Here is a 14,004-nt window from a genome sequence, read left to right on the forward strand (position 1 = left end):
CCCAGATCTGGGAATTCACACTTCGGGCTTGTTTATACAACATCAGGTTGTCAGAAGTCAAGCATGCCCCAGTTAGTCATTGTTATTAATGTTACTTGCATGTAAGTTTTGATTTATAGTTAGTTTTCCTGTGTGCAATTTTTAAAAAACTTAGTTGACTGCAAGCTTCAGTTGAGAGTTTGTGTCCAATCACTACTCCAATTGATGAATGTTTAAGACGGTCACATTTTTCGTAAATGTTTATGTTGCATGACACTGACGTTCTCTTAAGAAATAAATAGTGATTACAAATTAAGTTGAATTTTTGTATTATGTTATACTTAACAGTCACCTTGGTTGTTAGCCTAATTTGCAACAGAGGTTAACAGCAAGCTAAAAGTAAGACTTCATATAAAATCTTTGTGTCACCCAAATCTTGGTGGAATAAAGAGTAACTGCTATATCTAATTTTGCACACATGCAATAAAAATGCACTAGCTTTTCCCCCTGCAGAAGACATTTACAGTGATGGCTCTGTAGAGGCTTCTCAATTATTTTGAAAATTGACGTACTGGCTTATGCCTATTTTCTTATGGCAATTTAAGCATTGTTTAGGAAATTGGGTGCAAAATTAAAATTCAAAGTCATAACACAAGAGAATCCAAATAACCTATACCAACACAAATACAGAAAGTATTGTCATCAAGGGATGCAGTAACATTTCAGTTTGAGAAAATAAGAAGGAAGTTCTAAACACCAATGAGAGAAATTCTTAAGAGGCAATATTGAAAATTTTAATCCCTTAACGCACTTAGTCAAAACTATTATAACCTGTTTCTAAACTATGGAAGAAAGAGCCCCAAATACTATGGCACTTAAATTAACTTGGAACAGCTACACTTCGTGGGCTCAAATCCTAATTGTTCAAATATAAACACAGATTAAATTTGCTTCGAAATATTAAAACCCTTCCAAGATGTGATGATCTACCACTAGAGGAAATAAAGAGCACCCGAAATGGGCTGACTGGAGCATGAATGATAATTGAATGTCAGCACCAGTTCTGTCCATCACACTTCATACCAATCCCTGCAGCCATCTTTCTAATATGTCCTTCATTCATGTTTAGTCTTAATCTCAGCTTTATATTTCCCTTACAGGTTTTCGTGTTGAGTTGATAAAGTATACTGATTGACCATATAATATACATAATCTGTCTACCATATTGCTATAATATTAATTGTCACTTTAACTTCAGGCATTATCCCAAGTGTAATCACTATTAGACAGCGCATTGTAAAATATTCAGTATGCATTCCTTCAAATTTTTTCAACTTCCACTTCCCAGCACCTTATGGTGTTGACTATACACTAGCCTCACGCACCTTTCCTGCATTCCAATTTCACAAGTTTCCTCTTGCCCTATGCCATCAAGTGTGGCTTTGTTGGAAACATTTCCATTAGCAAACTTTCACATTAATAATGAACTGTACTGTATGCTTTTCAAAACAATGAATACTGCCAGTGCTTGGTCAAGCATTTTAATAGGTTTCTTGTTGAATACATTGACCATAATACTCCAGTTAATTTACAAAGGAATTATAAAGCTTACAAGTATGTTACAGTGATTTCAAAAAGTATATTTCATTTCTCAAATGGGGAAATGAATACATGCTTGGTTGCAAGGATACATGTATACAAATACATCATAAACCTCTGAATACAGCAAACACCACCCTTTTATCAACTTAGCAGCTCAAGATTTTACATGAAGTACGTGATGTGCCTAGTTTTAGAATAAAGTCTTTACAACTACTATAGAATTCAACAATACCACTACACTTACAGCATGAGTAAGCTTTCTAGAGAAGCAATATCAATATCTAAAATAATGCAACAGTTTTCACAAATTAAGGAAAATGACAAACTTAAAACAATTAGGGCATTAATTCACTGAAAGCAGTGTATGTTGGGTAATTCTCATCCTGCTAATCAAGACTTCTCTACCATTAAAATGAGCGAGAAGTCTCTCACCTAGCTCACTTGCTTAACTGATGTCAAGTAGAGTGCAGATCCCAAAGTGTGCCATTTTGAGACAGTCAGACAATTAGAAACCTTTAAACAAAAAGTTGTTCTTCAGGTCAAACATATGAATTCTTTGATTTGAGAATTTAGCTTCCAAATTTTACAAATGGTTCTCAATGAACAACTTGAGTGGACTGTGGAAAAAAAACTTCAAATCAGACAGATACAAAATGCTAATCAATACATGTTGCAGGTCGACAATATAGAAACTGGTCTATTCGTCACTTGTCCGAGAAAGGTTGACAATACAGTGGGGTACATTTTCTTTTGTAATCTCAAGCTAAAAAATTCTCTCCATAGTATGCCATTTGGTATTTTGTCAAAATAATTACAACACAAAACCCTTTTATCTTTTAGGTGGCAAACAGGGATTAGAACAGCCAGCAACAAATTGCTGGGTTATGAACTGTCACACAAGATGTGCGATTAAACAGATTTACAGGAATTGACACATTATATGCAAAATGGCTGCAATAAGAAGTCACCAAAGAGAACATCACATCTGCTAGTATAATGCATAACTTGGAAGACAACCTTTATAATTTGGTCAATCAGTACAAAAGCTGGACTTGTTACAAACAGATTACCACCTCCAACCAATTCTTCAGAATAAGTATAAGATTCATATAGCTCTCAGCATTATTTTCTTCCTGGTGTTCAAGAAACATATGGAAACTATTTTCATTCAGCTGCGCACATTATTTAAAGTTAGTCAAAACAGCAGCTATGTTGTCAATATTATACCACATTGACATTTATATTTTACACATTAATACTTGCAATTACATTAATGAAAAAGGATGTACTTTATGGTATTTCCCTTCCCTATTTTCGCAACTCTTCTAAAGCTGGTTACTAGTTAGAGGTTATGGTAAATGAGTCTAGTCATCTTCCAGTAACCCAAAGTGTGCAATGATCGTGTGCAAGCATCCACGGTGAATATTTAAGTTATCTGACCATAGAAGCATTAGCCATTCAGGTTGCTTGCACTCAAGTCAAAAAGGTACACTTCCAGCAGAGATAATGGAAGTTACTTAAATCAAGACATTGCCTTATTTTTAATTCCCTAATACAGAATGCCTCTTAACAGCAGAATTTTGACCATTGTTCATGTAGGGAAATAACTGAACAAACTATTAATATTCTTGGTCTGTATAGCTAAATTACATACTGGAAAGAATCTGAACTCTGGGATTTTGTGCATGACAAGATAAACCAAACTTGAAAACTGGCAAGTAGAAAGTCAGTGTGAACTTGCATGTTCTTAAGTTTTAATACTACTATAAAATTAACTTGGTTTCTTGGACGACAAAAAGCTGAAAAGGTTCACCAGATTCTGTTTTAGATATCATACATATTGTGTCCAGTAAAAAGTAGAGGCTAATTACTTGCACTGTTCTTTATTAACTCAGTAAGGCAAACTTCAGCTAGTTTTGCAAAATAAAGCTAGTAAAAGACTAGTTTTAATTAGTTTAATGCCAGCTTCAGAATTTTGACCTGAGCTCCAGTACACTAATGTCAACTGGCTAATTTGTTCCACATATTACAACACATTGGATAACATTTCTAATTTACACAATGAGTTTTTTTTCCCCCATTCTAGTTTAGTGTGGTACAGTTATAGATCTCTGGAATCCTAAGAGAAAAGATTATTCTTTTAAACATTAGGAACAATTAAGAGAGCAATTAATATAGAAAGTTTGCTTCTAACATACTGAGTACAAATTCTGAAACTGTTAATCTTTGCATGTAAATTGTGCATGTGTTATTTCTAGCTTTATAATTAACTAGAATTTGTCAATTATAAAATCAAATAGTTATAATCGTTAGTGTGTATGGAGGTAATTGGACCTGTTAACCTATTTGATCTAATCTGCATACTTACTCCCCTTAAACAATTAATGTTCAATCCAACAGGATATTTTATAACTTCCAGCTTCAGGAGAAAAGATTTCAAGTACAGATATTCAGCTGAAATAAACTACTGCCTTTTAAATTAATTGACTCACAAACATAACGTGGTAAACTGCAACAGAGGTTTGCTGAAACAGCTAACTTTTAGACATTCAGATGTAGGAATTTTACAATTAAACTGCAGGACAATTTAGTTTAAAACAGATTAGTATGGTTACCTTTCTGCTCAAATTGAAATATGTAAGTAAGGTAAATCCAAGTCATGCTGCAATAGATAAAACAAACAAACAAACAAACAAACAAACAAACAATCTCTTAAATGACATCCTAAAAGATTTTTAGTTTTACTGGCGGAAATCAAAGGAATGGCTTCCTTGAAATTAGATAGTCAATGGGTAGAATATTCTATGAATGATACACTTCAATGCATTCCTATTGTCTTGGCATGTCTAAAAGGCACGTTCTATAACCATCCACTACAGAAAAGGAGGAGGTGTAATAGTGATTTTAATTTTGTTTTCTGGAATCTTTATAACTTGTGTAGTGCTCAGCTACAAGACAAGACCTTCATAAATTGGTCCATCAGCTTCAGGTGATTCTCTCCTCAGACGCAGATGCTCCAGCGTGTTGTGAAAGTGTTTGTTAATTTGCTCAGTTTCTTCACTGGATTCCAAGTTTGGGAGATCTTCCCTTATTTTTTGAATAAGCTGATTTAAAACTTGAATAGTCACCTGCATATAAAAGTTTAAGTTTGTAATATTATTAACTTTGAAAGTTTATCACCTTTAATACTGCACACTTAATATGTCTAAACAGAATATTCCACTGAGGTAACAGCCACATTCAGAAAGGAACATCATGCATACAGTTTGATATTATCACTAAGGCAACAAGCAAATAAGTGGAAAGAAGCAGGGCTTGATCCAAGATTGCAGAGAGAAAAAAAATGTACAGTAAAACAAACCATTGTCAGGGACGCTTTGATTATGGTTTCATAGTTCATAACAAGGCAGCCCAACTGAATTGGAGAGAACTGAAGGAGTGTGTTTATCTGCATTAACAGTTGTACAGAGGTCAAAAACAGTTTTAAAAAAGATGCAATGTCATTCCGGATTTGAGGTGTTTTAACATTTAGGTGGGGCAGAAATCTGGTCATCAGGTACAAACTGCACTGCTCATGTGAAATCTACAAGATCTTCTCAAACTCAGTCAGATCTTTATCTTTGATCACCTCTTTCAATCTTCATGGTATTCATTTTCAATATGCTCATTAAGTACATTTTTTTAAATGCTAAAAATGCCATATATACAACTTATTTCATGCTGTCAAACCTCGAAAGGGTTGAGACTGGGAGAACTAGTACAAATAGGTTAACAAGAGTGACTGAAGATTGCTCTTTCATTGCATCACCTCTTTTCAATGCAATGTCTAATTAACATAGATCTCCCATGTGTAGCGACCTTGAAACACCTTACTCAGGCATCCATCAATCAAGTGGGAACCATGACTATCCAGAAACAGTGCAAACATTGAAGTGGTGGTCATAATCACTGCTAAAACTGATCTTGTTGATTTATCAAGTGAGTCAACTGGATGGTGATCCCAAAGAGCAACCTTGACTATGTTCCCCAGAAAAATGTGAAGTAGCTAAAACCAATTATTAACCAAGCACCCTCCACCTCCATACTGTCCTGACTAGAAAAGAACATGCAACAGATTTGTCTGCATGTCAAAAAAAAAGTTGTGTTGCTGTGTAGAATCATTTGAACTGAAAGAGCACTATGACTGGACAAAAAACACCTTTTGCTCCTTAATCTCTTGGGAGAGATTTACACCCATTCATTTTATTTTCACACCTCATGATTCTTGCCCACCTATTTTCTTCAATGTATCAACACACTTTAAGAAATATAATGCCTGGTAATTAAATATTTATCTAAAAATAGTTTATGTAGCAAACATTACTGCTTGTTCTGCCTTCTCCATTAGGACTATTCAGATCTGAAGATAAATTCTTTTCAGTTAATGATTCCTACTTAAAACATTAGTGCATAATTTCTATTCACAATGAGAGAGAACTTTCCAGCTAGTGGAGTCCAAAATATGTAATGCTCCCTCTCATTATGATAGCATCTATCAGTTCAGCACAGACCTTTAAAAGCAGCACTCACTTAGTTTGCTTGTTGTATTATAAGCGGATAAGTTATTCATTTTTAATAAGCCTATACATGCAAGCACATTTTACTAAAAATCTGCTAAAAGGACAACTGTCAAAGTAAATAATTCAATAATCACTAATTCAAGCTCACCGCCTCATTTTCTTTTTCGTAAAAGTAAATATATCGATTAAGGATTTCAGTGAAGAGCTGTACTTGTAGCGATGGATCCATGCACTGATTGGCTATTTTCAAAGCCTTCTTAAGGCATTCCATCACTCGCTTGCCGTCATGAATCTTGGAGGAGAAAGCAGAAATTAAACAATTCAATGTGTTCAAATTAAGCAACCAAAAACATAAAAGTAACAATTCATGATCACAGTACCAGCAGCAATGGTCTCCCTCCGATTATCCCAAAAACAATATACATGCAACATTTTCAAATAAATGTTCTAATTACAAGAACAATTTCCTATTATTTCTAAGACAGAGGTTTTATGAAGTTACACTTAAGCCTACATCAATCTCTCAATTTAATCACTGAATCAGTACACTCTAAAAATTTCTGAAATGCAACTCTAGTTTTAAGCACTATGGTATTACACCAATTACATTTTTTGAAAATATCAAAGTGATTAACAATATTTTATCAATTATTCTATTTACATTAAATTCAAATTGTCGTATGTCATATGGAGACATTGAGGGCAAAACTTTTAAGCCTTCTGAACATGCAGTCAAACTGAATACCCTTTCACTATTTAGAGATTACTTGTTTTTTTTAGAAACTCAAGGCATTTAAATGTAATTATTTACATGTTGAGAGATGAAATAATTCTTACCAATATTTACAATTTTACAGCAAGCTGACATTAAGTTAATAAACATGAGCATAAAGGTCAGATTATATTTTAAGGGGCATACTGATGGCTAAACATTTAACATTCTTACCTCCTCTCCATTCTTATCAGTGTTCCGCCCAGACCAAAATAAATGAGCACAGATGCTAACAGCACGACATTGATCTGGCTTCTTAAGCAACTTTGAAGCAGCCAATGCACATTGTGTCCTCAAAGGCTCGTGGTTCTCCTCACTGAAGCATTTCATGCGTTCAAATGTCCCAATTATCAATGTGATTGCTGCTAGCTGTGCCTTGGAGTCACTGATTTCATCTTCATACAGAGAAAATGCCTGGAAAATAGTTGTATCAGGAAAGTGTCACAATTACAAGATTTGGTATGACAGCTTTCAGAAAGCAGGCTTCAGAATTGTTTGCCACAATTGTAACATGCTAATGCAGAAAATTTTATTGGGAATTTAAGAGACATGCAGGATGAAAAGTCAAATATTAGTGACTGATTTTACAAGAAAATAATAGCCAAAATGTTTAGATTTTATTGCCAGGATATCTTCCTTTCCAATATTTGGAAAAATTTCTGCCACACAAATATTAATCCTTACCTGTGACATAAACTCATAAGCCACAGTTTCATGGTTCTCAAATCCAATATCCCCAGCTGCAAGTGCTCCCTGCAGAAATAGACGGAGAGGCAACTCTGCAAGCTCTGCTTTAATGAGGGCACTGATAGTCTGGTGGGCAAAAGAAAATATCTTCTGGCATTTCTTTTCCCATTTTTCATCCTAGAAGATGAAATAAATGAACAAAGTGCTCAAGGCAAAGAAAATTTCACAGCTGGTCTTTTTAAAAAAAGAGTTGGGACTCTACTCAGGTCACAGCAATAAAATGTTTGGCATAAACTGTAATCAATCTGACATTAACCAATCCAACTTTGTGAAGCACATGGATTCAGATGAATTGACTCCATAAATTCTCAGTATCAATCTCCCACCAATACTGCAGAAATAACTGATATTGCTGTAATAAAAAAAAGATGCAAATCTTTAATTTGCTTTTCTTTTCCTTCCAAATGATGTGATGGAAGAAAGGAAACAAGGCAGAGAAGTTCCAGCTGAAATCAACATTACAAGTGGAAGGGTCAGAAACATATAGCAAAAGTCAAAAACAATGAGCATTTTGGGTGGAGGATCAGATACATAGTGGAAAGATTCAGCAGGTAGGTTATGTTGAGTCTTTGTGGAGAGAGGAACCAGTTCTTTGAGGAACCAAAGACAAGGAATAAAGTAATAGTTCAGGGATGGTGATCCAGCGGAGTGACAAGGCTGATAAGCCAGAATTGCATACAGCAAGATTTGAGTGTATGAAAGACTGAAGGCTGGAAAGGGGAACAATCAAGTAATTTAGCCTGGAAATGTAAAGTGCAGCAATTAAGACTTCTGGAACAAAGGAATTGAGGAAGGAACAGAAGTTAGTTACTTAATCATTATCAGAGAGATGGAAAAGTTATGATCTGAAACTAAGCCTCCAGTTGAACAGGATATCATGGATGCCAACAGTTGAGATGGAAAGAGTTACCATACAGTCAATACAAGGTGCAACTGGGACCAAGTCTAAAAAATATAAATATACTAATCAAACACTGACTATATCCATTGTAATTGCAACAGGTCATGTTGCAGTTGTACTGGACATTAGTTAGGCCACTTTTGGAATATTGTGTGCAATTCTGGTCTATCAGAAGGATGTTGTGAAACTTGAAAGGGTTCAGAAAAGAAATTCCAAGGATATTGCCAGGATTGGAGGATTTGAGCTATCGGGGGAGGCTGAATAGGCTGAGGCTGTTTTTCCTAGACTATTGGAGGCTGAGAAATGACCATAGAGGTTTATAAAATCATGAGGGGCATGGATAAGATAAATAGACAAGTGTTGGGAGTCCAGAACTAGACGGCATAGGTTTAGGGTGAGAGGGGAAAGATACAAAAAGGGACCTAAGAGGCAACATTTTCACACGGAGGGCGATGAGTGTATGGAATGGGCTGCCAGAGGAAATGGTGGAGGCTGGTACAATTACAACATTTGAAAGGCATCTGGATGGGTATTGGAATAGGAAGGGTTTAAGAGGGATATGGGCCAAGTGCTGGTAAATGCGACTAGATTAATTTAAGATATCTAGCAGGCATGGATGAGTTGGACCCAAGGGTCGGCTTCCGTGCTGCAAGAACTAACTGTGTATTCGTATTCCATCAACTTGTATAAAGTAAGTGGCGTCAAAGCAATGTGTGAATTATGAATTAGTCAAAACATTTACCAATGCAAGTGAGATCACTGTTTAACTTAATGAACATGGACTCCGATCATTGAATCGGGTCAAATGGTTTGACATGAAAATTTAGAGAGCCACCCAAATTCACCAACTAAGTGCAGCCTGAAACAGTAAAAGGCTTTGATAAGGACCAACATGGTAGACTAATTAGTAAAGTTAGATCTCATGGGATTCAGGGCGAGTTTGCCAATTTGATACAAAATGGGCTTGCCAGTAGAAGAGAGGGTGGTGAATCGTTTTATGGACTGGAGGCCTGTGAGGAGGTGGTGTTCTGCAGGAATCTGTATTGGGTCCACTTAGTTTATCATTTGGATGAGAATATAGAAGACATGATTAGTAAGTTTGTGGTTACACCAAAACTGGTGGTATAGTGGACAGTGAAAAAGATTATCTAAGAGATCTTGGTCAATGGGCTGAGTGGCAGGGCCCTGGATAGTGTTGTAGAACAGAGAGTTAGGGATTCAGATATATATGTTGAAATACGCACCACAGACAAACATGGTGTTGAGGAGGTTTGGAGTGTTTGCCCTCATTGCTCAGACCTTTGAGTATAAGAATTGAGACATCATGCTGAGGATGTATAGGATGTTGGTGAAGCCACTTCTGGAATACGGCATGCAGACTGGTCACCCTGTTATAGGAAGGATATTATTAAATTGGACATGGTGCAATTTAAAAGATTTACAACGATGTTGCCAGGAACAGAGAGGCTGGGACTTCTTTTTGTAGGAATATAGGAGGTTGAGGGGTAACCTTATAGAAGCTCATAAAGGTCATGAGGGGAATAGATACACTGAATAGGGAAAAAAAAAGGTATTTTCCTAGGGAACATTTTATTTTATTTTTTTTAAAGGTGAGAGGTTTAAAAAAAAGTTTTAAAAAGGACATGAGGGCAATAGTTTTTAACATGTGTGGAATGAACTTCCAGAGGAAGTGGTAGATGCAGGTAAGTTAAAACAGACATTTGGACAGGTACATGAATTGGAAAGATTCAGAGGGATATGGGCCAAACCCAGGCAAGTGAGGCTAATTTGTTTTGGGAAACTTGGTTTTCATGGAAGTGTCTGTTTCATGCTATGACTATATTACTCTCATGACCAACATTAAATATAAAATTAATTACCATGCTAATCTTGAAGTTGAATGGTTTATAAAAAGAAATATAAATAAGCTTAAATTCAGCTACTTAAAACTTTGCGCAGCACAAACTTTTACAAAACAATATTTTTGAAGTAGGTTGATCCATAACTTTCAGATCATGGAAAACCTCTATTAGATGTTCACCTTAGTTGAACACTACTTGCTGAACGGGATGCACAAAGATAAAGCAATTCGTGCAATAAAAATGCTCTTTTTGTACTCAGCCACTGGTAATACTATAGAATAAAAAGCCACTTACAGAAAAGATATTAAAACTAAATGCAGGGCACTAAATAAAAATCAGAAACTGCAGCTCAACAATACATATCAAAAGTCCAGTTCATTATTTTTAATTGCATTTACATAATGGAAATTGCACATGATTTTACAGTTTATATTGTCTCTTTGCAGCCAATTGGGAAGGTGGTCTGTATATCTCGTGAACCAAAAAGTTGGAAAAACTATTATACAGCAAAGAAATTTTCAAATGACAAACTTTTCAATACAGATACAGCAGAGAAACACTCGACTTATTATACTTGTGCCAGAATATTCCTAAAGCAATCCAGAAATAATCAAGGACCAGGTAAACATGAAATACAAGGTCTCATGTTCCTCTATATTGCTTTTCTCATTAAGAAAATTACCACATTTTGTATCATCTGCAAATATTAACCTCTTCTGCCCCGGTGGTATTCTAAATTGATTATCTCTCAAACTCTCAACCAGAAAAAATTTCCAGACTGTCAAAACCTTTCAGTTTACATCTATTAAACTTCCTTTTGTCTTATCTTCTTCAGCAAAGACAGTCTCTCCTCACTAACTGTAGTTTCCTATTCCTACCCCCATCGAAGTAAATCTACACAAAATGTCATGGTTTTATGTAAAAATTGCCCAAATATTTAAAAGTACAAAGTATTCAAACAAGCATTGATCAACTAGTCTTCTCACCCCAACTATATATTGCTTGAAAAAGACCTAATTTTTAAATCATAGGCACCTGGACCATCAACTTTTAAATCAAAATGATCAAGGTGGCATATAACCTGGATGAGCTAGCCAGAAAGAGAATAATATCAATTTCAGCACTAATAATCAAATAACAAGAAAGATCCATTCTTCTCGCTAATTAAAAAAAAGCACTTATTAAAAATTTTCCAGCTTACCACTTTTGAATTCTCTTTGTAGCAGAAGGCCAGCTGATAGGCAGAAAAAACCAACGGCGGCAAAGTGAAACGAATCCTTTGATTGCCACCAGCACCAAAATGTTTTCTGGCACTGTTTAAGATCTGTTTAAAAGAAACAGGACATTAAACAGAAGAGCAGTTTTAAAAAATACACTTTCCTTTCAAAGATGTACTCTACAAAGGAAGAGTTGTATATTTAATCTGAAACCATATAAAGTGTGCACACAATTGTGGCAATGATAGTAAATTTCCATCAATTTGTGAGGTTAAGAGCTTTAGTAATGATTAAGTCGAATAGAAATGCCTTTTATTTTTAAAGTTTTAAAATTTAGGTCAAATGAGATCCAACAATTCAATTTTATTTTTGGCCTGCAAATTTCCAATAATCAGATGCACTGAAATTTAAACACAGTGCTTCTATTAGTAAAAATCTGTTTTGACATACAAGAAGCATCCCTTGCATTTCCTCTGCAGTCCGTATGTGAAAACGCTTTTTTAAAAATAAAAACATACATTGACATTTAATATTATATGTTCAGTTTCCATTCTTTTTTCCATCAGGAAATCGGAGGACTGGGACAATTTGCTGCAAACATGTAACATTTATAGCACATCCATATCTTCATTATGGTGCAGACATTCCAGGAATGTCTGACAAATGTGCCATGACAAACATCATGCCATAACTTGGAGGGACTTCTGCAGTCAACCGATGAAATTAGATTTCATGAAATCTAAAGGAACTAATTACAGCTCCACTCTACATTAAAACTGTGTTCTCTGAATTAATTCTACAGGATTGCCACAGAGATACTGGGAGGATTACTGATGGCTTGTTGCAACCACAGTCATATTGCTTATATTAAGAAATAACTGTTACCCTCCTAAATTGCTTTATCCAGTTTAGAGTCATCAGCACAGAAGTATGTGGTAATAGGATTTCTGGTAGGAATAATCTGCCAGTTCTAAATTGCAAATTACTGTCCAAATGTGGTTTTTTTTGGACAGTTCAGATATTAAAACTCTGCAATGCAAATATAGCTATTACTGATCTCAATGCACACATTTACATCTTATTTTATAAAATCCAAGCAACCAGAAATAATATTGAGAATGCAGTCTGCTGGGTCAACTAAAGTTAAGAAACAAAACATTGCAGTTGCTGGAAATCAGAAAACAGAACAGAAAATGCTGTACCATAAAATCGGTCAGGCAACATCTGTGGAGAAAAACAGAACAAACAGTTTAGTTGATGACCTTTCAACAGGTGGTCAGGCAGCATCCAAGGAGCAGGAGAATCGAAGTTGCGGGCACGAGCCCTTCTTCAGGAAGGGATCATGCCCGAAACGTCAATTCTCCTGCTCCTTGGATGCTGCCTGACCTGCTGCACTTTTCCAGCAACACATTTTCAGCTCTGATCTCCAGCATCTGCAGTTCTCACTTTCTCCTCGACCTTTCAACAGGACTCAAGCTTGGATGAAAAGGTCACTAGTTTGGAATGTTTCGCTTCACAGATATCACCTGGTTTGATCAGTATTTTCAGCTTTTTTTGTATATTGAAAACTAAAAGATTCTGGTTTATTTGCAGAAATTCAATGGGAAGGGAATGGTCACTCTTCCATCTAACAAACTAACCAGACAGACTTTAATTAAAATAATCCTCTCTGCAGATCAGCTCCTCCGGATATCTTAGGCTGCTTTAAATGGGTTAAGTTACTTTACACACTACAGATGTAGACACTCTTCAGCATTGTAAAGAAGATGCCCTCAAGAAAGCCGGAGGGAAAGCAGTGCTTTAAGTAGGACTTCAGATATGCTTATCTTAATTTGAAATTTAAATTGCCACAGCTTTCAACAAGTTATATCAACAGCAGCACAACGTTTAGCCTTGCACTGATTTTATTTTGTTGCGACCTGTAATGACCAAGGAAGAACTTCCTACTTGTTACTTAAGCAGTGTGAACTTGGATATTGTGGACTGACTGAAATAAACAAATTGTTATCAAATTAAATAACTCACTAGATTCAAAATTCATATTAGCAGAATTTTTTTTTTGAAAAACTCATTAACTTGAAGTAGTCAACTATTTGCAATGTTTGTCCAAAACTGTCACTTCATGAAAAAATTTATGAAGTGCAACCTCTATCTTGGATAGTGTTTATAAAAATTCCTCAAGTTTACTTCAACAGAATTAATGGAAAATGTCTCAATATTTCATATAGAACAATATACTTTCAGAATTTGTTTCACTGTAAAACAGATAAAGCAATTTACACAAACTTAAATTCACTCGTCATAGATTACTTTACAGTGTGGAAACAGGCCCTTCGGCCCAACAAGTCCACACCGACCCGCCGAA

The 14,004-nt window shown here is 35.4% G+C and overlaps 1 protein-coding gene across 2 annotated transcripts in view; it reads right to left on the reverse strand.

The window, feature by feature from the left end:
• Nucleotides 1-1,506: 1,506 nt before the first annotated feature.
• The window catches only part of vps35 (VPS35 retromer complex component), a 45,792-nt gene continuing 33,294 nt past the window's right edge, over nt 1,507-14,004 (reverse strand). For both annotated transcript variants that reach the window (XM_043706895.1, XM_043706896.1), the window contains 5 exons: nt 11,624-11,746; nt 7,597-7,776; nt 7,087-7,326; nt 6,289-6,432; nt 1,507-4,709 (listed from right to left, as the gene is read on the reverse strand). In XM_043706895.1, the coding sequence (XP_043562830.1) occupies nt 4,530-4,709; nt 6,289-6,432; nt 7,087-7,326; nt 7,597-7,776; nt 11,624-11,746 (867 nt within the window). In that variant the 3' untranslated portion in view covers nt 1,507-4,529. The remainder of the gene's footprint in view (nt 4,710-6,288; nt 6,433-7,086; nt 7,327-7,596; nt 7,777-11,623; nt 11,747-14,004) is intronic.

This window comes from Chiloscyllium plagiosum, chromosome 17 (assembly GCF_004010195.1).
Source record: "Chiloscyllium plagiosum isolate BGI_BamShark_2017 chromosome 17, ASM401019v2, whole genome shotgun sequence".
NCBI lineage: Eukaryota > Metazoa > Chordata > Chondrichthyes > Orectolobiformes > Hemiscylliidae > Chiloscyllium > Chiloscyllium plagiosum.